The following is a 27,730-nucleotide window of genomic DNA, read 5'->3' as shown; positions in this document are numbered from 1 at the left end:
GAACTTACTGCTGGCTGCGACTCTGGACAACAAATCCCGGAAACACCTGGAAGCAGGAAGAAGTGATGAGCAACCCTGCAGAGTCATGCGGCTGTGATTGTGGTCTGTAAATCCCAGAGACCTTGTGGGCATCAGGAAGAGGAAGCAAACACATAGCTCATGCTGGCTATGTGCCAGACAGTCATGCTTTAGCACTCCCCACTCCCTGCCCTGCTTCTGGACTGAGTCACTGTAGGCATGTGGCTGCAAAATGTAAATGTCTGTTCACTTGTTAGTTAGTTTAATTTCTAAAGTTTTAACTAACCTGCAAAGACTGAACTGATTCAGCCTCAGGCTTTTGGACTGTACTTAGCCCTGATTTTTACACATCTGAGATTTCTTAAACTTCACCAAATTTATTATACTAGTTTAAAATAATTGAAAAATCATTATCTATAGCTATATCTATTCTGTTCTGCTAAAGCTCATAGGAGAAGATGAAGACTTATAATGACACTCTGGTTTCACCATTCTCAGGTGAAGGAATACATATTTACCAAGAACTCTGCTCAACCTAATTAAGTATTGACATCTTTAAAGAATAAGTGCACTTTGCAGACCTAAAACCTGATGTACATTTTTTTTAATATATTTGCTAAAGATCAAAACTGGCACACCAAAATCTTTATTCCAAGACAGCAGCCATATTTGAGGTGCTCAAATGTTCAAGTATTATACTGTTATTGAAGAACTGAAAGGAAAGAGCTGCCAGTGACTACCATATATATCTTCATTAATCTTAATTCCCAGACAAGTTTTTTTTTCCAGATCAGTTCAGCCTTGAAGCCAGTTTGAAAACATTTTATTATGCTAGGGAACTGCTATAAGGTTTGATTTACTGTTAGGTAATTTGTAATATCTGAATTATTTCAGGTTCATTTAATTCTCTGCTTATTACGCCATAAATTTTAAGGGGTGTTGTAAAATCAAATCTTCTGCTAAAAATTCAATCATTGTATTCCACAAAGGGAGACAGAAGCAATATTTTGCCTGCTCATTTCCATCACAGTTATGTTTAGTACTTCTTCAGTACCAAACATTTAAATAAAATGCAGACAATTTTTGATCATACCAAAAAATATAAATGTAAAAACAGCATGTAAAAGATGTCTCTTAAGTTACTATCTTGCTTTACACTATGTCATAATGACTCTACTCAAGGCTATTACCCAAAGTGAACCCACCCTGAAATTATTTTAAAGTGGTGGAAATTGATTGTACCACATTCCTCTGCTGCCTTGCTATTTATTTAGTCATTTCTACACATGCAAGTTGTAAATCTGAATGATAGTATTTTAGAGCTGCTTTGCTCAGCTATAAATGGTTATCCAATATACTAGATAGCAGATAATCAACCTTTTAGATAACCACTTTGCTTTAAAAGTCATCTCCCATCATTCTGTCTTTGAGAGTTTTAAAAATATTTTATAATTACAAGCATGGTGAAAAACTACATTGATCAGGATTCTCATTACTAGGTCTGAAAGTTAGCATTTCTCTCTGGCCTGCTTTGACACTGTTGTTCGTGATGATTGTAAGGAACACATTAGAGGTTTTGGCATAAGTGTCTCCATCTTGTGTACATCCTTCATTATATAATGATAGGAACTGTATTTTGTTTTTGCAAATGTTTAACTTTAAAATAATAGAAGCTCTAAGTAACCTTGTATAATGACAGGTTTGCAAGGCCATGTTTTCACTGATTTAAACAAAAAAGCACAAACTGTTGACCATAGTAACAATATATAATTGACACCCATTACCATAAGGAATAGCACTCACTGTCAAGAGTCAAAACCAAACTGATAACTGCAGTCCATCTTAGATAAACACTAATCAGCTGTTAATGAATGTGGAATCTTATAAGTTCTTCTCTGATCTGAGGGGATCTTCCTGAGTAACCCCTTTCATTAACATATACCAAATCAAATTGTATATAGATGCATGTTATTAATGAATTTATCTGTGATTGTAAACCTAGGGAGGACTGGGGAATAAATGACCTGAGTTGCTGGGCAAACTGAAAAACTAAAAAGAGCTCAGAGATACTGGGGTCTGGCCTACATCTATCCTCCCAGATGTGAGTATGTTTCTGCATTTCCACTGCCTGATCTAAATGCTAGTTAAACTTCTGGTTAGCTTTCCAATAAAGTGGCTTTCTTCAGAAGATGCAGGCATGCTTTATTTTTATTCCAGGGCTTTGTTACTCTACAGAGTAAGCTTCCTTTTCCTAACTTGTAGATAGAGGGTTTCCCTCTACTAAAGGAAAAGAAAAAGAGGAATGAAAGGGGGTGTTATTTTAATTTTAGCCTAATCAGGAAGAACTTCAGTGTCAATGAATTGAATGGGAAAGATGTTAAGACTTTAAAAACATTACCAGCTAGGGAAAATTAAAGATTCTATGAAAGAATACCACATTATTGTCACCGTTCACCAAATAAAAATGAAGTTTGATACATTGATTTTGACTGATATACACTGATGTACAAAAGGAAATTAAGCACAGTCTTCCATCACAGTCATTTATGCCAGTGCAAAATGGACGTAGGATGTTACCAAGTCAGTTCAAATTGTATTTGGCTTGTACTGATCTAAATTACTATGTAAGGTGAAAGGCAAGGAAGAATTGTCCCTAAGAGCTAAAGCTGATAATATAGTAGCATATGCTATGTACTGCAAAGTTGCAAACACAGGTTTCCAAACTGAATTTCCAAACACAGGTTGAATACTTACATCATATGTGCTCCAATATCAGTGTTCTTTTAACAGTAATTGCTGGGGTGGGTGGGCCAGCCATGGGGGGGAAGGGACAGCGGGCAGGGGTCAGGGGGCACTCAGGAGGGCTGGGGGAGCATACAGGGGATGGGGCCTAGCAGGGGTCCCCATTGTCCCCCCCTCCCTCCAGCCTTGCCTCCCCCTCACCCCCTGTTACCAGCTTGAAGTCCGGTTCCAGCTGCAGCGGGCGGGGATTGCCCGAATCACCGAAACTCTCCAAAACTTTTCTAAATTGATTCAGAGAGCTTTGAATTAATTTGAACCTTTTAACTGGCCCCCTGATTTGATTTGGATTCGGAGATTCGGCCACCAAATCAGGTTGAATCTCCTCAGACTGAATCAGCACCCGAAGCGTCACACAGCCCTAATATCTATATATCTATCTAGATCTAGATATATATAATTTTCAACCCCCAAAAATCCCAGCAATAAAACAATATAAAACATGTTTAAGAAGAAGTGAATAATCTCTGAAAATAAACCAACCCTGCTTTTCTTCTATTTCTAACTGTCTTACTACAACACCATTGCTTTTATACACAGAACCAAGAGAACTGCATTTTCAAAGCAAAATTCTATGTATGGGAATGAATGGCACAGTTGACACTTCTTTCTGAATGTCATGTTCTTTTGAAAAGTTCTGGGATGGCCCTTCCTAATGAGACTCAGATGTAACAACTGTATTGCTATCAAAGGATACCAGTGCAAGCTGGTATTCTACAACTGTTACACCTGTGTGACTGTAATGATAGAAGGGAGCAACCTATTCTCCCCTTCTTCCTTTCCCATCATTAACCGTGCTTCATCCTGGGTCAAAGTTAAGGTGATGTAGCTCACATATCTTTACAGGTTAGTGCAGCATCTGTTAAACTGTAACTGCCTGCTCTTGAGCAGGAGCTCTACCTCCCAATTTAAAGCAGGTTCAAAGGTACATTTCTACCTTTGTATATGGCCAAAGATACATTTGTCCCCTCAGTATACAGTCAACATCTTGGAACAGGGAACTTCCCTGAGCTTTCATATGCTCTGTTAAGAAATCTGTTTTTAAAGGTGTTTAAGATCCAATAAAATGTTTGGGGTCTAAATTGCACTAAGTCCAAGTAAGTGATCCACAGTACCTAAATAAGTAGGCACCTAACCGTCTGGTATTTTCTTAGGAAAACATAGCTGCCTAATGATGAACTATTGCTATTATTATGTCTGAGCTGAGAGTTTATAAGCCTAAAGCCTATGGCAATGGCCAGCAACTTTTACAAACCACAGGCCAGAACAGCCTGACTGGTCTGATGCAGGGTGGGAAGAAGCAGCAGCAGCACAAACACAGCTTCCATCTGCCCATCCTTGATGCAGCTCCTCACTGCCCAACCCTGGCATGGGTATGGCCACAGGTAAATTTCTCTGGCTCCACAGGCTGAAGCCAGGGCTCTGTGAGCCATATGTTGCCAACCCCTGGCCTATGGGATAGACTGGGCTGTTGAAGCTATGCTACTGAGCAGGGAGATATGCAAAAGTCATGGGGCCAAAGAGAACAAGCAAGAGGGTGCATGGTTTTGTCATTCAGTAAGAGGGCCACTCCCCTGGGAGGAGGAGACAGCTGTGTTCCTGCTCTTTTCCTAGGTGTATTTATGCATTTTGAATTAATCATTGGATAAAATGCAGAAAGACCACTTGAAGAAGGGACTGGAGTCCAGGACTCCCTCCCAGGCTAAGTGCAGAATTGAACCCAGGGACTCTACTTCCTGCATGAGTGCCTTACCCGCTGTTGTGAAAAGCCAAGCATCACCTATACATAAAGTGATGACTTCAGTGCCTGTGTCCAAGAAATTGTTTCATGTAAGCGCCTAGAGGTCCGGGCTGGAAGAAGACATCACATGTAATGTGACTCCTGAGTACTTTAGTGGCAGTGATGCATTGGGTAGCATCACTGGCTGCACTGCTGGTGGCATGGCACTAGCCAGCCTGGTAGCATAGCTGTTTCTATTTTTTTGTGTCTCCCCCTGCTTCCACCAGGTTCATACCTGGGGCTACTGCCCCAGTCACCCCTTCTTGGTTACGTTTTTGAGAGGAACCCAAGTCAAGGAGAGAGCTGGGATTCCAGCAACACAACCTTCTTCAGCACTTTGCAATAGCTAGCTTATGTGCCTACTGCCTCAGTTTCTACTTGGTATAAATTGTAGTCCTCGGGTCTCAATCTCCACCTTTAAAATATTGGAAACATAGGTGCACAGTCTGGGCTTGTATATTCTGTTGCTAGGGCTGAAACTCTAAATGTTAGGTATAGAAACCCTCAGCATCACAATCCCTATGATCCTTTTGGGATTTGGCTCCTTGTGTTCCTAAAATACCTTTACAAATCTGATCTAAGGGCAATAACAACTCATATCATCTGTAGATCAGGCACCTCTACTAAAAGGGAACAATGTAGTTCATAACTCTTCACTGATATCAGGCCTGCCCTCTTGAACACTACACTGGGATGGAATGGTAGTCATCCAGAAGTTACAACACACGTTATGACAGCTTGAGCCCAAAACTGACAATATTTACCTAGCATCTGTAGCAAACACATATTCTTTGTGAGTAGGCACAAAGAATGACCTGTAAAACACAATTACCACTGGTTTATACCCGCCTCCTCCTTAAAAGAGTATCAACAACAACATTAGAAGAGAAGTACATTTAGGGCACATCTACACATCGCCCCACGTCACTGTAGCGATCCGCTATGTTGCCGTACAACATGCTACAATGACGTAGCAATCATGAGTCTACACATGATCAACAGCTACTTCGCTGTAGCAGCGTGCTCCCTCATTTTAGTGCACCGCTACAGTGAAGAAGCAGCGAAAACTAATTGTGAGTCACGCACATGGCTCACAGGAAGTACTAAAGCCAAAAGGAAGTACTAAAGCACAGTGCAGTAACAACGTTGCCATAAGACGACTTGTAGAGAGACACGCTTTAGAGTACTTGCATATTAATTTAGTTTTAAATCAGCCTGTATTCCAGACTCAGAGTGCAAAAGAAACAAAGGGTAAGATTACACATTGCAAGTACCTTGTGTTAAGAGCACATAAAACTTGGAAAACTGCATGTTCAAGCTCATTAACTAGAGCTAAGTGCCCTCTAAATACCTTAAAGTTATGCCACTTGAGGCAAGGATTATCTCTGAGCTGTGTTAGGCAGATTGATTTAGTTTAACTTCTAAATGTTCAACGGGGATCAAATGACTAATTTGCAGTCCTCCAGTATCCTTAGCAGGCATTGCTCCCAGGTGTACTAGCTGTTCTCCTGGACTCTGATACTCCTGTGATGACAGGCTAGACAGTGGAGTAGCAGCTGGTGAGTGACAAAAGGGGAGAAACAGGGGAGGATGGGAAGGAAGCTGCAGGGCCACTGGTGGCACACTGGGATACTTCCCCCCAGCACACATGCACACACACACGCACACATACATACACACACATGCACATACCCCCCAAACACCATCCCACCCCAAAACACACATGCATATGCACATATCTCCCCCAGTTTGTTCATGCACACCCTCCCCATGCATGCAACCCTCCCCCACACATGTGCACACACACACATACACAACATTTTCACCCAGCATTTCTGCACGTGCATAGACACACACCCAGAGTATATACATATGCACGTGCACACTCACAAAGATACACACCCCAAGTACACATCACCCCCCCAGTTTTTAGGGGCTTTTTACACACTCCCAGCACACATACACATGCATGTGCACATACATGTATACACCCCCCCAGCACACACAGACATGCACCCCCAGCACACACATATATTCGTGTATACAGTTCAAGCACACTACCTCAGCTCCCCTCCCCCCCCCCCCCCCCCCCAACCAACCCCCCCCCCCCCCCCAAAAAACACACACACCATCCCCAGATTTGTCTTTACCTCTGGGCAGCACAGTTGGGGTGTGGGGTAGCAGCAACGGGGGTGGGGGCTTCCCTGATTGTTTACAGGCCCTGATTGTGCAGGGCCACATGGAGCCAAGGAACATGCAGGGAGTCCCCCCCATCCCAGTGCTGGCAGCAATCAGAGGCATGCACTTGCATTCCCCTACCCCCACTTCCCACGACTGCTCATGTAGTGACAGGGGGGCTTTGCTGCATGTTGCCAAGCTCCTTGCAGCTCTGCACAGTCAGGGATAGCCCCACCACTGCCGTGCCCCCATAACCCTGCTGTGCTGCTCAGCAGCAACCACAGCCAAAGGCAAGTTTAGGGACAGGGGGCTGTGTCTGTGTGCACACTCTGGGGCCTGTGTGTGTGTGTGCATGTGCGTGTGCATGTGCTGAGGCAGCGGGGTCTGTGTATATTGCTGTTGGACAGCCAACAAGCAAGAGAGGCATAGAGCAGACTTGTCAGCTCCTAGCCATGCTCCTGCTCACTGGCCCTCTAACTGCAAGTCAGAGCTGTGCACATTATAGAGGATTTAAAGCCCAAATATGTAATGCTTGCAGCACATGCTAACTTTAACAACAATCTAACATTCCTTAAGGTTAGCACATGCTAAGTGGAACATGTAATCATACTCAAACTGTATATCAAAACGGAACTGCATAAAGCAGTGATTCATAAAGCAGGAGTGCCTTGAGAGCCTTTCACGGTAGCTATGGGGGTGCTACACAATGTTAGTACTGTTAGATGTATAATCATGATGCAAAAAATAGACCCAGAGTTTTCATATAGGAATTCACAGTGTTAAGAAAATACTGACCTGTTGTGGTCTTTCTGAGTTCTTTGCAACAAAAAAAGTTGTCCTATTACTTTTCTTTAGTCAAAAAAAGTCTATCAAGGAGTGTCTCAAATCTACTGAGGTTTGCCTGGAGCCTGAAAAGGTTGTGAACCACTGGAATAGAGGGATGTGAGTTATACATGTATGTAAAAGCCTCTATATTTGGATCCATCCTTTAAGCTAGGGGTTCTCAATCCCCAGGCCATAGCCCGGTGCTGGTCCATGGCAAGTTGGCTGCCGGTCCATAGCATGGTCAGCTGCCAGACCAGAACTGGCCACAGACCAGCAAACCACAGCCTCCCAGAGCTGGGCAGAGAGACCATGGCTCCTTCTGCAGGGCCCACAGCAGTGCAGAGTTTGGCCCACCCCCCTGCCTGGGAGGTGGGGGTATCCTTACCTTTCCTCTAGCCGGAAATTCCAGCTGCAGTTGGCTGTGACTGATGGGCTGCGGTTTGCCAGGCCGCGACATAAAAAATTGGCAATCTTTTCACAAATACCACAGAGAGTAAATATTGTATGAAAAGAAAAATAACTAATTGTTGTGATTCATAAATGGGTAGCGCCACAGAAACCAGCTCATGTGAGAGAGTAGCATCCTGTATTGAACTTCTTAATTTGTGTGTGGCACTGGCAGATTACAAAAAATGGTCCTACAACATTCTTCCACAAGTGGAATCATGGTTTATGCATCTTTGAGAATGGCAATGAAGCAAAACAGGAGGAAAAATGGGTGATCCCAAATAAAAATATAATGCAAAAGCACTAGATTACTCCAATAAAATAATGTGCAATGGATTCTTTACTATTAACTTTTAATCAATAAATTCTTCTTTTTCTTTCATATGACATTTTAGGATTCCAACGTTCATAGATTAATATTTAAATTTGATAACCATTCAACTGCTTCAGGGGTAGCTGCATGGATTTATTTTGATCTAATTGGGCAGTTGTTCACGATGTGTTGCACCCTCTGAAAAATCACACCACAATCACAACCAAGACTTTCTTTGATTCTCCAGTATTCTTCAAGTAACTTGAGGTCTTTGCAAAGATGCATCTGGACTTCAGCCTGGGTCATTCTTGAAGTAGCAAGTGCCAGGTCATCAGCATAGCTGAATTTCTGGCTGGTGGTGACAGGAAGATCACTTCTGTGATCTTTTGAAGTTCTGGTGCAAGCACTGATCCTTGTGGGAGACTGTTATTTAGTAGAAGGGTTATGCAGCCAGTGTTCCCTAGATGGACATGATATCACTGGTTAGACAGGAGCATTGATCAGAGGTGGAGGGTCTCCTGGCACCTGATGACCCTTGATACCTTCATCAGGTGGCCATCTTGCCATACAGTATCATAGGCAGCTAATAAATCAACAAAAGCAGCTCTGAATATTAACCTCACCTCTGAATGTTAAATAAGATAATATATATCTTTCCTGAGAAAGAGAAAGGCTCTGGGCTTTGATTTTATCCCCCCAGAAATCTTCAAGGAATTCATTGGTTCGTGATGTCCAGTTCTGACCAAAATGTTTAATATAATTATTTTAGGAGACATTTACTCAAAACATTGGAATGAAAATATAGTAGTCCCAATCGTTAAAAATGGTGATAAAAGAGATCCTGCATCATATTACCCCATTTGTCCTATATATATTTATACCAAAATACTTAGGAGATATTTACTTTCTTATCTTCAGACATGGATTCCTGAACATAATATTTTGGGAAAAGAGCAGGCTGATTTTAGACAAGGCTTTTCCTAGGTACTGCAGGGCCCGATAGACATCAGGACAGGGGGGTACCAAGGGCACCCATCAGGGGACTTAAATATCTTTATACTAATGCTAGGAGCATGGGGAACAAGCAGGAAGAACTCACACTCCTGCTTGCAAACAAAGACTTTGACCTGGTTGAATTAATTGAAACCTGGTGGGACCCTATCCACAATCGGGCAGTAGGCATTGAGGGCTATAGGCTGTATAGACGTGATAGAGTGGGAAAATATGGAGGGGCATATTGAGGTACTGTGGGTCAGAATACAAGGGGGTCAGGGTGAAAGGGACTTGGTAGTGGGAGTCTATTATAAATCACCACACCAAGTGGATGAGCTAGACCTGGAATTCTCAAGGCAGCTCTCAGAGGTAGTATGCTCAAAGGACATAGTTGTCATGGGTGACCTTAACTACCCTGACATCTGCTGGGGGAAGCAGTCAGCTAGGTCTGACCATTTACATAGGTTCTTAACCTGCATACAGGACCTTCACCTAATTCAGGAAGTATATGGTCCCAGTAGGGGAAATGCCTAGGGGATTTGGTGTTTGCTACAGGGGATGACCAGGTGGGGGTTCTTCAGATAGTGACCACCAATTGTTAGAATTCACTATCTGTCAAAAGGAGGGGAAGATAACCAGTAGGGCAGAAGTGCTAGACTTCAGAAAAACTAACTTCAATATGCTCAGGAAGTTAGTAATTGAGGTACTGAAGGACAAGAGCCTTGGTGAGATGGGAGCCCAAGAAGAGTGGTTGTTCCTCAAAGGAACAATCCTTCTGGCACAGAAGGGGACAATCCCATTGCACATAAAGGGGAGCAAAGGGGCCAACAAATCCTCTTGGCTGAACAGGGAAATCCAGGAAAGCCTAGGGATGAAAAAAGAGGCATACAGACTGTAGAAGCAGGGAATATAGCCACCAAGGAGGATTATACCTACTTGGCTCACACTTGCAGGGAGTCAGTATAAAGGCCAAGGCAGGAATGGAACTTGGGCTGGCAACAAAAATTAAAGACAACAAAAAGTCCTTTTTCAGGTATATAGGGAGCAAAAAGAAGGCACATGGCAGCATAGGACCCCTATAGGACAGGCTAGGGCAATTAGTGACAGATAGGAGGGACAAAGCTGAACTCTTCAATGAGTTTTTTGCATTATATTCTTGAACATGGATAATAATATATCTCCAAACTGGACTATGGACAAGCACAGGAGGGACACTGGCCCACCAATGGTTAGCACCGAGTTAGTGAAGGGACACTTGGAGGGGCTTGATGTCTTCAAGTCAGCAGGTCCAAATGACCTTCATCTAAGGGTGCTGAAAGAATTGGCCAGTGTCATGGCAGAACCACTGGCAGGACTGTTTGAGCATTTAGTGTGCTCAGGACAAGTCCCACAGGACTGGAAAAGGGCCAATGTGGTCCGTATTTTCAAGAAGGAGAGGAAGGAGGATCCAGGTAACAATAGACAGGTTAGTCTCACCCCTATCCTTGGGAAAACCTTTGAAAAAATATTAATGATTATATTTGTGGGAGTCCAGCAGGAAAAATAATGCTGAAGGGCAACCAGCATGGATTCATAGCAGGTAGATCCTGCCAGGCAAACCTTGTTTCTTTTTACGACCAGGTCACAAACTGCTTAGACATAGGAGTCGAGGTGGATGTCATATAGTTGTATTTTAAAAAATCCTTTCATATGGTATCACATCCCATTCTCATAAAAAAAACTAAGCAACTGTGACTTAGATGATTTCATGGTCAGGTGAGTGGTGAATTGGCTAATGGGACACACCCAGAGAGTGATGGTGTATGGGTCACTATTGACCTGGAAAGGGATCTCAGAGTCATAGGTGACTCAAAGATAAACATGAGTCAACAATCTGATGAAGTGATCAATAGAGCTAACCGCACTCTATCATGCATTAACAGGTGCATCACAAACAGGTCTAAGGAGGTGATACTTCCCTTCTATGCAGCATTGTAAGGCTATAGCTGGAGTAGTACATCCAGTTTTGGGCACCACACTTCAAGAGGGATGTGGATAACCTTGGCAGGGTCCAGAGGAGGGCCACTCATATGGTTAGGGGCCTGCAGGAAAGGTCCAATGAGGAGAGGTTGAGAGACCTGGATCTCTTCAGCCTCAGTAAGAGAAGGCTTAGAGGTGATCTAGTAGCTGTCTACAAATTTGTCAGGGGGGCGGCAAGGGATAGGAGATGCTCTGTTTACCAGGGTGCCCCTTGGAGTAACTAGAAACAACAGACACAAACTGACAGAGGGCAGATTTAGATTTAATAGTATGTTATATATATGATGTTTCATTTTAATCACAGAAAGTGTGGAATTGGGGTTACTTTTTTAAATCTGAAAATTGGGTATTTTTTTTATCAGAGAAAACCAGAATCCCTGCTGATAAATTTTCAGATATCTACAGTACTGTAGCCCCTCTTCCTGGAGAGGATTGTATCAACCCGAGGTCTTGAATTCCTGGTCTCAATTTACTAATTTGCTATTTTGTCACTAAACTGCAAGTTACAGCTGTCTGCTCTGACACTTATTGGAAAACAGATTTTTAATAGTTCATTTACGGTAGAGTTTTACATCATGCATCTATGAATCAATTACCCTGGCATCTATGAATCCATTTTAAACATAGCCAAATTTTGTTATTAAACTAAAATATAAACAAAATCAGGCAAAAACAGGTTTAGAAAAAGCTAAAAATCTGTTTTAGCCCTAACTTGAAATCTATTAATATTGATAGCACTGTGAGGAGTGAAGTGTGAATTGATATTTCCAATGTCATTTACAGAATCATAGAGAAGTGGAGGTTGAAGGGACCTCCAGGGTTTACCTAGTCCAACACCCTGCTTGAGGATGGATCTCCATATCCAACCATCCCATACAAATCATTTTGTAACAAATCATTGTCTAAAACTACACAATCAACCCTGTCAAATAACTAGAAAGCATAGCACCCTAACCTACCACAGGTAAAGCAGGGGGGCAATGACGGGCAATTTCCTTCTGCTGCAAGGATTGTTAAAATACACTTGAGAGATGCAAGAAAGAGGGCCGCAACCCCTGCTATAGAGGAAGGCAAAAACCCACACAGTCTATCCAATCTGACCGTGGGTTCCTGACCCCAAATGTAGCAATTGGTCTGACCCAGAGTAGAAGGGCAAGATCCTCTAGCTAGGAATCATGTTAAAATCTATATTGATAGTCACTAGTTGGTAGAACCAATTGAAAAACAGAGCTTCTAATTTGTGGGAATTTTATTATTTTTAATTTTAAGTTTGCTTTGGGTCTAAGCTGTATCTAGATTTAAAAAGAGAGTGCAAGAGAAAGAGAGAAAAGAAAGAAAAGAAAAGCAATTTCCCGTAACACAAAAATATGAATCAATTTTTGCTTGCAAATACTATAGCTAGAGCAAAACTGACAAGAATGTCAAGGTCACAAAGCAGGAAGCAATTCCCAGGACCTAGGGCTCCCAAGCTATCCTTTTGTGCAGGCTGCCCTGGGGAGAAGAGCCCATTTCAAGATTTCTAGCTTCCTAGCTCCATCTCGGTATCAGGGACTAGAAATTCAGAGCCAGCCATGGTTTTCAGGCCTGTCATGCTCACTTCTGTGGAAATGAGAACCAAGTGTCATTTGGCAGTGACAGTCTTTGAGGATCTTGCCTTCAGGGCAGAGAGCCTGGAAGTCCTAGTATGGCTGTCTGCTCTGGAGCTGCAGACCTTTCTGTGCTGGGAAACCTTGTGCAGGGGCAGTCCAGCTGGTAGCTGTGTCCCAGTGCCGCAGAACCCCATATTCTTACCAGGAGATGACTGCAGGGATGGAGAACCTAGCTCTGAATCCATGAATCCTGGCAGACCTGCTGAGTATATTAAACCAGCACCAGAGACCTATAGTTCCAGTCCTTGGGTCTGGAGCAGACTCAACAGATGGACTTCCCCAGTGCTGCTGACTCGGGAAGTGCCAACCTCCACCTCAGATCAGAGATGTGATAAATAGCGCATTTGATAGTGAACCAATTGCCATTTTCTCACAAAATGGTTTCTTCGGAAAATTTCTGAAACCCCCTACCTAGTGGTTTCAATTTGGGGCTGATATTTGTTAGCACTGTTCCACTGACTCTGCAGACTTCAACAGAACTAAAATGACCATGTCAGCTGTGGACTGGGAACAAAGGTCTAAATCCTATTTCATCCCACAAACATCCGAAGTGTAGCCACTGGAAAAATCCTGATAGAACTGATCAGAATTAGGCAGCTAATCTTTCACTTGTGCAGGTACAGAGTTCTCCTATTGTTTTAATGTTGAGCAAGTATGCAGTTCACCCTTCAGGAGCACACAGCTCTCCTCTTCGTTCAGTGGGCAGCACTTAGACACTTCCAGTGCAACAGAAGAGGCCTGTGGATCACTATTTATTCCAATGTGGAATTTACATCTGTCCTCAAATGCCTCCTTCTGCTTGCAATCCTGCTTCTGACTGCATAAGGCATATGAACCTAGCAGGTCCTGGCAGCTAGACACCTATACAGGCAGTGTGAGGCTCTTCTTCCATCACAAACAAGTTAGTGGTTAGAACACTTGCCCAGGACAATAGAGACCTAGGTTCTTGGCTCCCCCTCACCTTTAGCAGTTTGAATCCACACCTTATATGTCCTAGCAATGCCTTAAACCGCACCCCCCCCAAGCTATAGGGAAGACATGACTGGAAGCACCTTCCACCCCACTTCTCTGCAAATTGGTCAACTGGACAGTCAAAAATACGAGTCATGGTCCCAGACAAAGAGTAAGTCTAACTCTGTGGCCAGGGTGGTGGGAGGACTCTGCCCTGCTCTAGAAAAGTGAGAACACTGGGTTCTGACCCCTGCTCATACATGTTGCCATTTTAACTGCTCAAAGCCAAGTTCATCCTAGAAACTGATGTATGGTTGGAATCATGCCATTGTAAATCATGATATGATGTTGGATTGCATTTTAGTAAGAGGGGCTGGATCCAGTCCAAGGGTAGTTTCATCAACACAAGTAGAAGGGGACTATGACCCACAATGCCCTCTGTAATGCATAATGCACAAACAATACTGAAAGCAAGAGCTTACTCCCCACAGGCACCGTGAGCCACAAAGTCAGGCTACCTGCTGTCTGTTCTCCCTCTGATTCCCTCTGAATCAAGGATGTTTCCCTCCTAACTTGACTCAACAGGAAGACCTTCACCACCTGCCTGATGAGTAGTCTAATGGTAAGTAATGGTGAACAGGATTCATTAGCGGATTCATGGGAAGAGGACATAAGGTGGCAATTGCTACCCCTGCCTCCTGGCTGTGGACCACATGTGTAGTAAGGTTGTTTTCTGATGTGGGAGATCAGGGTTCAGTTCCCTCAGTGGCAGGTGTTCCCCAGATCTAGATCCCCATGGTCTCCCTTGCCTTATGCTGGTGTAGGCTGCTGGGCAGAAGGTGAGATGGACACACATTCACCCACAAGTCACAGCTTTTGGCTGTCTGTGGAAATCTTTACACGTGCTCTGGAGGTGGGGGGGCGGGGACTTTAATTAGAGCAGCTCTCGAGAGCAGTATCTCATATATCGCAGTATCTCATGTATTCAGTGTCCTACACTTCAAAGTGACAGTGGGGGCTCTTTAACTAAAGCCTGTTGACTGTTCAAGCACCCTTGGTTCCATTTTGAAGTGTGAAGATGCTGAATATATGAGATGCTGAGGCTGCTGGAGTGCGTTAATTAGTATGCTCCAGCAGACTCGATGAATCAAGTTTGTTCTGATGTACTATTTACTGTGGATCAGAGCAGGCGTTCTGCATGTTTACAGGCACCCTATAGTTTTACAGATTTATTTTGTGCTTCTGTGTGTCCATGGTGACATTGAATTGCAGCAGAGTGCAAGTTGACTAAGGCACCTCCAGCAGAGCACTGAATCAGTTCTGAGGTAGGGACACTTTTACTCACATTGGGCAGAACTGGAACTCTGTAAAGAATTTAGCTATGTACAAGTGGCTGAGTCCATTAGACGAGGCAAAATAGGATGCAGCTGGGTGATTTAAAAGCCTAAAAATATATATAATATCACTTAATGCTTCATAGCAGTGAAAGAGACTTTGGCCCCGAATGCTTGGAACATAGCATGGGAATATGCATTATTACTTATGCTAAATGTCTTTGAATAACAAAGCCTTGCATTCAACACTCTTACATTTAAGCTTCCATTATGCTCTGAGTTCTCTTTTACAAGTGGGATCCTTAGGTGGGCTAGATAATGCATTACTTTTTCTCTTCTGGAGAGCTAAATTTATATGCTGACTTCAGGCCAGAGGTGAAAATTAGTTATTTCTAGTCTTCATTTTTACATATTATTAAATCATCAGAACAATTCTCAATCTGTGTTTAAAAGAGGGTAGGAAGGTAAAAGTATAATATCAAAGACATTGTAGGTCAAGAGTAAGGTAAATTAGAGAAGTAGCTGGAAAAAGTCTGTACAGCATGTGAAAATACTCTGCCTGGCTTAAATCAGTACTATTATCTCTTCCCTTTTGTTAGTACTAAAGATACTCATCATTCTTTTAACAATATAAAGATAGGCTTATTGATCTCAGTGCAGAAGAACAATCAGTCATGGGGAGATATTGGTAACACTTTAAATACTTAGACCCAATTATTGATATCTCCTAAAGGGATTACATTTGCCAGATGGTTCTGATTGGGAGAAATAAACTGTCATGTACACCTACATCTGCATTACCAGCTTCCACTTACAATGTCCGCTATTGTTTTCAGTTGTGACACTTACTTTCAATCTGTCTTTTCATGAAAGGGAATTCATTCTCCTGATTAGGTCAGACTAGGCTAAGCTAAACAATGCTTCCCAATTGTCATGGAGTCTTCACTGCATAATGTTGTCAGACTAAAATTAATTCAACTATTAAAAAGTATGTTAGCAGAGATAAGCACCTGATAATCAGTCATGGGTTTTGGTGCATTTACAACAATACATGGTACCACCAGAAGAATAAAGCACCTGTGACAATTATTTAGGTTTTGTGTTGCCATTTGATATACTGTACAGATAATCAATTTGTCAGTGTGATCACTTGTAATGAGAAGCCAGATAGAAAACACACTGTCTAGTAGACTGACTGGAAAAAAAATCAGTAGAACCATTTTTGTCAAAAATATATTTTTGATGAAAACAAACTACTGAAAACAAACTGAAATTGTATCAATTGTACTAAAATGTTGCTCTGGGGAATTTTTTTCTAAAAAAATTCATACAGTATCAAAATATTCCATTATCCTAATGTAAGATACCACTCGTAAGAGAGGTGACACAACTAGGGCTTTATGTTCTATCACCCATTCACTGATAAGCAAATTCAAAACTTGCTGTCTTTAGGAGACAACTCTGAGGGTGAGGGTGACCTCTTAGATGTAAAAACACTTTCAAGGATTTAGACTGTGCTTTACACATAAACCAGGGTAAGCAGCCTTGCTCCAGCAACATTCTCCCAGAAAGCATCATATCCCAGATGGCCATTTAAGGTATGATTACTCTGCTACTTCAACAGTGTCTCCAGGAATGGGAAATAATATTTTCTGTTGGCCTGAAGTAGCAGTAACTGATAATGCCACTTACATTGACTCCGCTATGCTGGACAATCAATTTGTATGGTAGGAGCAATGGTTCAGTTATTTTCTGTCACTATTCGCCCATCTGCTCGAAGGGAACATATAGACATAGGCTCCAACCCATAAATAAATCCCCTGGTGATAGGCACCTAAATACCTTTGTGGACCTGGGTCTTAGTTTTTGGGCCAGCTCTAAAATTAGCACACTTTTTATACTCTCACGTACTTGTGTCTCAAGTATTTATGCCATTTAAATTTCTGCATCCATAAGTAGGTTTTTAACAATGTACTTAGATGTATTAATGATGGATACTGCCCACAGAGAGCAAGGTTTATTTGTATTGTTTGGGGTGATTATGGTATGTGGTCAATTCCTTTTTGTAACAGAAAAATAAACTACTATAGTTTATAGTTTAAGACAAAAGAATCTTACCCGGCTGCCTTCAAATTTTGAACGATCATTGTTTGCCTTTGCTGTCTTTTCTGCAAGCTTCTTCTGTCTTTGTGGGCCTTTTCCAAAGAAAATGTAGTTGACAAAGGCGTATTCAAGTAAGGCCAAGAAGACAAATACAAAGCAACCCATAAGATACATGTCAATGGCTTTAACATAAGGAATTTTAGGCAAAGTCTCTCGGAGATGTGTGTTGATTGTTGTCATAGTCAGCACAGTTGTAATTCCTAAACAAAGAAATAAAACAGTAGGCAGCTTCAATGGGCATCTTACACATGCTAGTAAATCATGCTTTAGTTTTTTTCTTCCCTTTTGGTAAATCTCCTTCATCAGCCTCATGCATCTTAAAAAAATTGGAGAAAGTTTGTGTGGTTAGATAGATAAAAATGGGGGGAAAATTAAGCCAAAAAATTGAGGGGTGAGAGGGTAGTTTTATGAGGAAAGATTAAATTATAAGGCATATATTGATTAATGAGCAATGGGAAGAAGATAGGCAGATAAAATGGTAAGCCACTATGCCAGGTGAATACCAAACAGGGAGAGGAGTTGTTTAGAATGATGCAGTGAGTTATAATTAGAATAAATGGAAACAACAAATTTCAGAGGACAACAGTAAGTACTGCTTCATACAGGAGGCACTCAGTAACCAGTAAGTCAGGAAAAATAATGATCTAGATAATTTATCTTGATTACATAAGTAGGATCTTCACTTCTCTATTTGAGAATGGACACAGCACTTGAAAATAGGCTATACAGGATAAAATCAGTTGGTAAAACAGGAGAGATGTTCTAATAGATATTTTTATGATTTCAGAATTACATCACCTGGTTTTAAAGTGAAGCAGACTGAACAATATCAAGAACTAAGTAAAAATACTGATATGTTATGTATCACAGCTTGCTTTGCTCCAAGAAACTGAAACAAAATTAATCTTTGAATTTGGGGCATAAGAAGCTGTAAACCATTCTGTCGGTTTAAACAGTGTCACTTGCTTTGCAGAAAGATGTATCATAGCATATTTGTAAGATATTTTTGTATATTTTTCAGGTTAGTGTAAAGGGTTTTTCCATCCTCCCCACCCCCCGCCCCCCATACACATAGAGTCATAGAAAAGCAGGGGTGGAAGAGACCTCTAGAAATCCAACCCCCCACTTGGAGGCAGAATCATCCCTGTCCCAACATTCCCATACACCATCATCTAAACCCTACATAACACTACCCTCAACCCTGACACAACATAGGTAAATCAGGGGAATCATGGCAGCCAATTTCTGCTTCTATAAAATGTCAATATATGCTCAAGAGGCCCATGCTTCCTGCTACCGAGGAAGGGAAAGACCCCCACAGTCTGTACCAGTCTGACCATAAGGTAAAATTCCTTCCTGACTCCAGACATGATGATTGGTCTGGCCCTGAGTGAAGGGGCAAGACTCTCTAGCCGGGAAACTCCAACTTTGCTCGTAGCAGGAAAATTGGCACACCCCATTTAAAGTCCCCAGCCTTAGCTGTACCCAATGCCTTTGGGGAGACTTAAAAACATCCTGACACACGTGGAAAAAAAAAAGGGGAGGGGGGGCAGTGGGAGCAACCAGCAAAGCTCAGAAGCATGGAAAATACTCATGGTAGAACATAGGCATAGCTATGCCTAAATCATCCTCAACCAGTGGCTGTCCAACCTCTTCTTGAACAACTCTAGTGATGGAGATGCACGGCTTCCCTAGGCAGTCTTTTCCACTGCCTCACTGTTCTAACAGTGAAGAAGTGTTTCTGAATATCCAATATAAACTTACTTTGTTACAACTTCAAACCCTTGGTCCACATCCTCCTCTCTGGAGCAAGAGAGAAAAGGTGCTTTACCTCTTCTTTTCTGTCAGCGCTTCAAGTATTTGAAGACTGCTATCCTGTCCCCTCTTAAGTGCCTTTTTTTGCAAGCTGAACATACCTAGCTCCTTCAGTCTGTCCTCAAATGACTTGCTTTCCAAACCTTTGTTGATCTTTGTTGCCTGCCAACTCTTTCTGACTTCTCCACAACCTTCTTAAAATGTGGAATTTAAAACGGCACACAGTACTCCACATGAGGCCTAAGCTGTGCTGAGTACAGATGCACTAACACCTCCCATGTCTTGCATCTAATGCTTCTATTGATGCATCCAAAAAATGCATTCACCTTTTGTACAGCTGCATCACACTGCAGACTCATATTAAGTCTGTGATATACCAAGACTTCCAAGTCCTTTTCCATAGAGCTGCCATTCAGCCAGGTGCCCCTCATTTTGTATCTGTGCTTTTGATTATTCCTCCCAAGGTGTAGCACCTTGTGTTTGTCCACATAGAACTTCATCCTCTTAGCTCTAGCCCAGCGTTTCAATCTGTCAAGATTCTTCTGAATTTTTCTCGCATCTTCCAATGTGTTCACAATCCTTCTCAGTTTCATGACATCCACAAAGTTACTCAACAAACTTTCTATGCCAGCATCCAAATCATTAATAAACATTGTAAAACAATTGTGCATTGATCTAAACTATTTCATGGCTTGAAATAAAGTGAAGTTTTATCCTATAACAGCTTCTTTCAAAAATTGCATGGGCTATAACATCCAATTCTGAAATAAAACTAGAACTGTAACTGATACATTTGAGTTATATTTATCAAAACACATTTTGATAAATTCCATGCAAAAGCTTATTACTAGCACTGGAAGAGAGAGGATATTTTCCCAAGGAACAGTGCCCAGGGAGTCCAGCTTTTCTATAGATGTATCACATAAATTACTTTCTTTGTGGTGGAGTTTTTCCTTCTGTTTCCTCCCGTGAAAGGACTTCAAAGTAAGACAGAGATCAAACCAATCCCCGTGTCAATCACTGAGAGTCATAAACTTCTGTAACATATCCTGGAGCATCTAATTAAATTGTTTACCAATCACCCCTTAGAGATTTAACCAGGGAATGTAGAGGTAGGTCTAATAAAGGAACTAGGCACCTAATCTCTAGACACTGAGCACATCTACATGTGCCCCCCCCCCACGGTGCAGTTATTACTGCACCATTTCAGCAGTGCACAGTTATTTTTAGCAGCTATGTTGCCATAATGATGAACTATAACAAGGTAGCTCATTGCTACGGCAACATAGTAGTGGTGTCACAGTTCGTGCCTACCAATGCTACATTACCATAGTAATGAGCTACATCGCTGCAGCTCGTTGCTATAGTGACATAGCATCTGGTGTAGACATGCCCACTGTGCTGCCAAAGTTTCAGTGTATGTCCCCCAGAGTGGACTGTAGACTCTAGTGGTAATCATTGTGACTCCCTATACAGGGCATGGAGTAACTTGGATGCCTCTGAATGTCAATGTCAATGTCATTTCGTCCATGCAGCCCCTAACTTAATATCCTTCATATTAAGTTAGGGGCTGCATGGACGAAATGATGAATGCAAGGGGATGTCTAACTTTCTGCCCCTTTATTGAGCTTAGATACCTGACTCAGATGCAGAGAGGAACCTCATCCACTTCAGATCCAGGAGCCAAAGCCCTCTCCTGAATGTCACTGCTTTATTATAAAACACAGCACGATGACAAGATGGCACTTGCCAGTTGACAAGAGACCCAGCTTCAGATCCCCTCTGAGCCCCAGAGGTTCAAACCTTCGTTTTCCAAGAGTTCTCTGCACAACACTACTGGCCACGCTGGTTGTAGTGTGGTGACTTTCCAGCCTTCTGGTGAAGGTGGGCCACTGTGCTGCCTTGAATGCGAGAATCAAAACATTGCACAGGACCTGAACCAGAGTCACCAGATCTAAGGGAAACATTAAACTGAAAATGTCTGGGATCAGATCAACCAGTACTAAATTCTGCTTTGCCCCTATTGGGTAGGTAGAAGTGGTAGCTAGGAGTATGCCACTTGCTGTACCTACTCTGAATCCTGGATGTTTTGAGAGGGAAAGGCAACATTGTGTCTGTTGCTGCAGTGTACTGCACTCTGACAATTCCCAGGCAACAGCATGGGTCTGGAGGACGGTTCCTGCCAGTTTAAGATAGAACTGCTCCATAACTTGAGTCAGAGGCTGGCTTAGACCAGATAGACCCCAAGATCAAAGGTTAAGAGTCACTTTTTTTGTCTTCCTATACACAACTGTGCTAACCCTGAATGCAGGTGTCGATCAGATGCCTAACATATGATCCTGGAATCTGCCCTTCACTGAAATCAATGAAAAAGAGCCATTAACTTTGATGAGAGCAAGATAGAGCCCTAAATGAGCAACTAGCATTATGGATTTAACAGCAGCTACATTTTTCTACACTGAGGGGAAAACACGCCACTATTGAGGCAATGCAGAATGACATGATTCTAGTGAAAAAGATCTTGGAATTTCAAAATACTGACATCATGATGCAGTCTTTAACAATCTCTGAAGGCTACACTTAATCTGACATTTTAATGTCCCACTCATCCTTATCACATACCAAGGGCAACTCGTGCTGCTGATGCATCATAATTGATCCAAAATGACACCCATGATAAAATGGTAATCAGTATTGAGGGCATGTAGGTCTGAAGAATAAAGTATCCAATGTTTCTCTTCAACTTAAAGCTCAGTGACAGTCTTGGATAGGCACCTAAGAAAGAAGGAAAAAAATAGCATTATTTATATTGAAGAAAGGCACTGAAGACAAAACTCTTTTCTTTAGTTTCCATAGAAACTGAAGCTTGCACACTTGATGGGGTATCTGTAGAACAGTAGGGAAAATGAATTCAATGTATTATTGGTTAGCTGAATTCATGACATTCAAATGAAAGCTAGGTATGCAAGCAATTTAAATTTTAGGAAGAGGAGTGACAGCAAGCTTGATTTTTAACTATCAAACAATAGGCTGAGCATTGGCTAGTTTTTAAAAACAGGTGTGCATGCACATTATTTTACTAAGAGGATTAGCCTACTTTAAAGTCTGTCAATTTTGAATTGTTTATTATTCACACAAAATAGTTATTCTTCAGCTGGCACTTACATAAATATGTGCTGTCTGAAGTGTCAGAAAAAAATCTATTAAAATAATATTTAGAAAAGGACTCATGGCATACTCAAAGCCCTTCACAGTCAACTCAGGCTTCTATACAATTCGGCAAAATGTTTTTCTCTGAAACATTTGTGACCAAAAAAAGGGAGATTTAGGAAAAAGAAATAATTTTGCAAGTTCATGTAAACCTGAGTAAATTGTTTCAGGCAGGAGGGGAAAAAAACAATAATATTGAAATACTTTGTTTTGACATTTTTAAACAGAACTTTTTGGCTTTCTTTTTTAAAATTGTTGCATATCAAAATGTGCCTCACTGTTATTAAATGTATTTTTAAAACATTTGTTTAATTTTTCAAGAAACAAATGTTTGATTCTTAGACATTTTCAAAATATGTTATTGCTGTCAATACAAAATGAGTTTTTTGGGTTTTTTGGTTTTTCAGTTTGAGCAAAAAATCTGTTATTCCCAATGCTCTATGCTCCCATTATTATCTGTGGTCTGATATTTCTGACTGCCAATGAAACTGCTCCAATCATGTTCTCTATTCTAAAAACACCCTCTTAACACATCAAGGCCCAATCCTCCAAAAAGGCTTGATCCTATATCAATTTCCACTGATTTTAACTGGACATTATACATTTCATCATGTTCCAAAATTTGAATACAATAAAAGCTGTAGCACTTCTGGCTATGTGTCTGTCAGGCCAACTGTGCATGTGCCTCCCGGAGCCTTACTAACAGATAGACACATGGGTGAAGGTGGAGATGGAGGCGGCCAGGGTATGCTCTGCTGCACCAGGGAAGGGGGAGACGAGGGGAGTGGGGGCATGGGTTGAGGCCCTGTGGGGGGGGGGCTATGCTGGCAGAGCCTGCCAGCTGCAGCACATGGGGTGCACAGGGCATTGGGGGGGAGGTGTGGCCTGTGAGCACATGAGAAGCTGGAATGGAGGTGTGCAGACAGCACCCGTCAGCTGCAGCATGAGGCCATGGGGTGGGGCATGCCCCCCACACCTGCTCATCATGTGGTACCCTGCAGCTCCGTCCCCACCCTCCCCTGAGGGGAGTGACTGCCAGATGTGGCCATGGGGCGTGCTGGCCATGGCGGCCACTGGGCACCATGCAGGGAGCCTTCACTGAGGGTGTGGGAGTGCCTACCTGATTCAGCATGAAGCTGTGGCATGCCCCCCACACCACTCCCCTTGTGGCACCCTGCAACTGTGCACCATGCTCCAGTCACTTCCACGTGGCACCACCCCCGTACACCCCATGCCACACCCTGAGGCAGCTCCCTGCACTACACAGGTGCAGCCCATGGACACTCCCCATGCCATGCCCCATGATCATGCAGCAAGGCCCCCTGAGTGCCCCATGCCACACACCAGGGCCACTGCCCCTGCCACATGGCCACAGCTGGCAGGCATTCTTCACACCCCTGAAACATGGCCCTTCCCATGCAATGCCCCATGGCTGCGTGCCACATGCCCTGGTGCAGCCATGCATAACACCTCCCCACACACCCTGTGCCATACCCTAGGGCCACTCCCTGTGCCACGGGGTGTGGGGAGAGCGAGTGGAGTGGGGCTGGACCCAGAGCAGTGACACAACCCAGAACAGCGGTGGGGGTGGGGGGCAGAGAGCACTGCAGATCCCAGAATAGTGGTGGGAAGGGGGGCAGGGCTGGACCTGGAGCAATGTGGGGAGGATGCAGGGCCAGATGTGGGCCTCCATCCCTGCTCTGCCCCTCCCCGCATCATTCATGATGGGCATTTTGCTAGTTAGGTCAATAAATAAGCAAAGATTTGCAAACTTTAGCTGAAAAGGATGGTGTATATTTTCATAGGCATGCTTGCCCCTGAATATTTGCTTTATTTAACAGAGTTGGTAAAAATCTTCATTGAACACCTAGTAGATATATTTGACCCTTGCTATGATTTGAGTCAGAAGTGAATTTTAAGGGATGTCTGGCTGTCTCAGTTCATGAATGGATAAACGTTGGTGACGGAATAATTTATCTCACTGAGGGAACCAGACTGAATTTTTCTGTTGTGCAGAACAGTCTATGCTTTTTTGGCAAACAATCCCTCAAAGCACCAGTTTGCTTTATTACCTTCATTTTCTAATGAACAGTACCTCACTTCCAAGGATAAACTCTCTCCTTCAAGCCATGCCCATTTTTCTGCTAACAAAGCTTCATTCTTTCTAACAAAGCTGTCTAAATTATCTTATTTCTTCAGCCCCCTCTTAAAACAAAGTATGTTTAAAAATATAGGAGGGACTGAACATCCTCCTGCTTGGTAAAACCATCAGGGAAGGAGCAGGCTTTGCTTCTCATGGTCACTTGCATTCCGTCTTAGCGTCCCTGGAAACTATTGTTACTAGGGCTGGTTAGATATTTTATAAGAACCCAAAGTTTGGTTGGAAAACCCCAATTCACTGCACCTGGAATGTTTTCTTCAAAATATCTTAGGTTCCTTAAATTATAGCTGAATCTAAGAGGATGTTGAACAGCACCCTGCTTGGATTTCCAGAGTCTCTTTCTGGGTTGGGAACCTTAGAAGCTCTGAAACATAGTTCTACACAACCTACATGGCACATCTACCATGAAGTCAGGAAGATCCCTGTCTTTACCTCTAAGAGCTCTACTTAGAAGGTCTGCCCTAGAGCCAGGAACCCCTGGCTTTACAACAATTTGCCTAGTGGAGGAGATGCACCACATAGACTGCATCAGTGCCAGAAACTCTGGCATACCAGGATGAAAAGCCATGAACATCTGAATTCTAATAAGAGCTTGGTTCCCAACTCTGCTACAGTGTGCTTGGAAGCCCTGATCACCCTGATCAGAACTGAAGCGCTCAGAGACTCAAGTATCCCTGTTACAGAGCCTGAACTCAGAGCCTGGAAGTCATGTGATGAGCTTCCAGGCTTGCTGGTTCTATAACAAGCTCCAAGGACAGGCTGCACAAAAGCCACGTGCAGGGTAGTCCACCTAGCCCAGGGCTGCTTCAGGAAATTGATGTTCATGTCATTTTCACAGCTGCTCTTAGCAACAAAACTGACACAAATGTCAATTTCTCTAAGTGGCTATAGAGTCTTGAAATCCTTATTTGGTTTCTGAAACAGTTTTAGTTTCTCCAGAATACAAATGTATCAGCATTTGTGATTCAAGGGAAATTTCAAACTTTATACATATATATTTAGTTCATGTGTGTGTGTGTGTGTGTGTGTGTGTGTGTGTGTGTGTGTGTGTATGTGTGTGTGTGTGTTTGTATGGTAGACATTGTATTTTAAGACTAATCAAAAAATTCCTTCTCTGATTCTCTTGCTCTGTATAGCCCACAGGACTCCATAAGGGATGGATGAGAAGGAAGATTGTTCTGAAAGGAGGTCATTTTTGTTTTTTTATATGGAAGGTCTCTAGAAAAAGAGGTTTCTTCCTTGTGTAAACAAGGATGCAGGGCCAAAACTCTGTATACTGAACAGGAATTCAAACGTCATTTATATCTGATGATTGATTTCCTGGCTTGCTTAGCATTAAAGTTGTCACTGGATAACCTTTTGTTAATTATGGCATGCTACATTTAGAAATTAATTACTTGGCAAGTCTAGCTTAATTACTTGGCAAGTCTAACTGTTACCGTATTTCTTAGCATACCATAGGTACCTTGTTTTTGATGAAGAACAAAAGAGTTATGACTGCACAGAACTGGGAGACATAATTAGCCATGTTAATCTGAAGTCAGTCAGAAGGCAGGGTAGATATGCACCTTTAGAGACTAACTGAATAAGATATATAAAGAAAACACAAGCTTTTGTGAAACCATGTTCACTTCAGCCGATGCTGTGAACTTCACCAGATGAAGTCACCTTGGGTTCACAAAAGCTTGTGCTGCCTCTATATACTTTATTTAGTTAGTTTTTAAAGGCTTATATCTACCCCGCCTTCTGCACATATCAGGGATAGAGATTAATCTTCAGCTCACTCACCCACTATTTCCTGCTCAGGCTTCGGCCCTCTCCCCCCCTCTTTCCTGCTTAGGCAAAAGCTATAGTTTTAACCCTTTTAAAGGTGAACTGCCAGCCAAAAGCTGAACTTGTAGCTGCTACTGAAGACTGGACTCCAGGGATGGATAACGGATTTTGAAAGCACCAGAATAGTCAGCAAGGTTAAGAAATAGGAGAGTAGAGACCAGGAACAGTTAGCAGACAGCAAAGTTATCAAAGAAAGCATGCTTGATTAGTTGTTGAACAATAAGATCATTAAGAAGAAGAGGAGATCATTGACATCTGTTGAGTGAAGAGCTTTTAACCATTAGAATTGCCAGACATCCAGTAGATTATAATATATCATGAAGTCAATTGACTCTATCACTACTGCCTGCATAGAAATGCCATTTCTTCTGCCAGACAACTAGTTTTAAGCTCTGAGTAGAGTAGGAATCAAACAGTGCAAGCACACTGCTGCACCCCCCACTCTCCTGGCCTCTGTCCCTCCCTCCATGCAGTTGGAAGAGAAGGGAAAGAATAATCTCCATGCTCCTATCTGGGCAAAAAGTTGCTCCCCCACCCTTAAAACATGCACTCCAATTTTGGAAGGCTAATTTTTGGGAAAAAGGTGAGTGTGGTATGCAGATAAATACAGTAATATTTTACCAAAACTGCATTGTTGCTGTTGTTGTTGTTGTTTTCCCTAAAGAACGGCCTAGAGAACAGTATATTGTCTCAGGGCCAAATTCAGGTACTTTTCTTTCCATTGAGTAGTACCTGTTGATTTCAGTGGTATAATTTAAAGAGTACAGTATGAAAGAGGGAGTGAAAGAAAATGGTCTTAAGTATATAGGGATAACAACATGACTGAGAATGCTGAAAGGAAAATAAATAGTTAATCAATATCTGAGTACAAAAAAACCCCTTCATTTATTTAACTGCTTGGTAAAAAGCAATTACTTGTTTCTGTTTCAATTTCATTAAAAGCCAGCAAGCTGAGCTCAAATACCTAGCTCTGAGGCTAAATTAGTCTCTTGCTGTTTTATCCAAGTAGAAACCAAGATAACAGAGTTGGTCAGTTACAGAATTCTTATTTAAATCTGCTCTTCTGGGATATTTCTTTAGCTAATTGGAAATGTACTTTAAGATTGATCTCTCAGAACATGCCAAATAATTAATTTTCAAAACCTATTAAGAGTACCTTCCTTTTTCAAACAAGGAGATAATTTGACTAGAGATTACTATGAAGTTTTCAGTCAAAGTGGGTTATGTTTTTCTTTTCCTGAA

The 27,730-nt window shown here is 42.2% G+C and overlaps 1 protein-coding gene across 2 annotated transcripts in view; it reads right to left on the bottom strand.

The window, feature by feature from the left end:
- Positions 1–27,730, bottom strand: part of GABRB3 (gamma-aminobutyric acid type A receptor beta3 subunit) — a 181,577-nt gene that overhangs the window by 8,597 nt on the left and 145,250 nt on the right. Inside the window, exons 4-6 of one of the 2 annotated variants that reach the window (XM_014527328.1) lie at positions 21,907–22,059; positions 17,425–17,669; positions 11,471–11,476 (exon numbers count right to left, since the gene is read on the bottom strand). In XM_014527328.1, the coding sequence (XP_014382814.1) occupies positions 11,471–11,476; positions 17,425–17,669; positions 21,907–22,059 (404 nt within the window). The remainder of the gene's footprint in view (positions 1–11,470; positions 11,477–17,424; positions 17,670–21,906; positions 22,060–27,730) is intronic. The other variant, XM_006017063.1, reaches the window with a different exon arrangement.

This window comes from Alligator sinensis, unplaced genomic scaffold, assembly GCF_000455745.1.
Source record: "Alligator sinensis unplaced genomic scaffold, ASM45574v1 scaffold144_2, whole genome shotgun sequence".
NCBI lineage: Eukaryota > Metazoa > Chordata > Crocodylia > Alligatoridae > Alligator > Alligator sinensis.
Note: the sequence above shows the minus strand (reverse complement) of the source record. Positions and strands in the feature narration are given on the sequence as shown.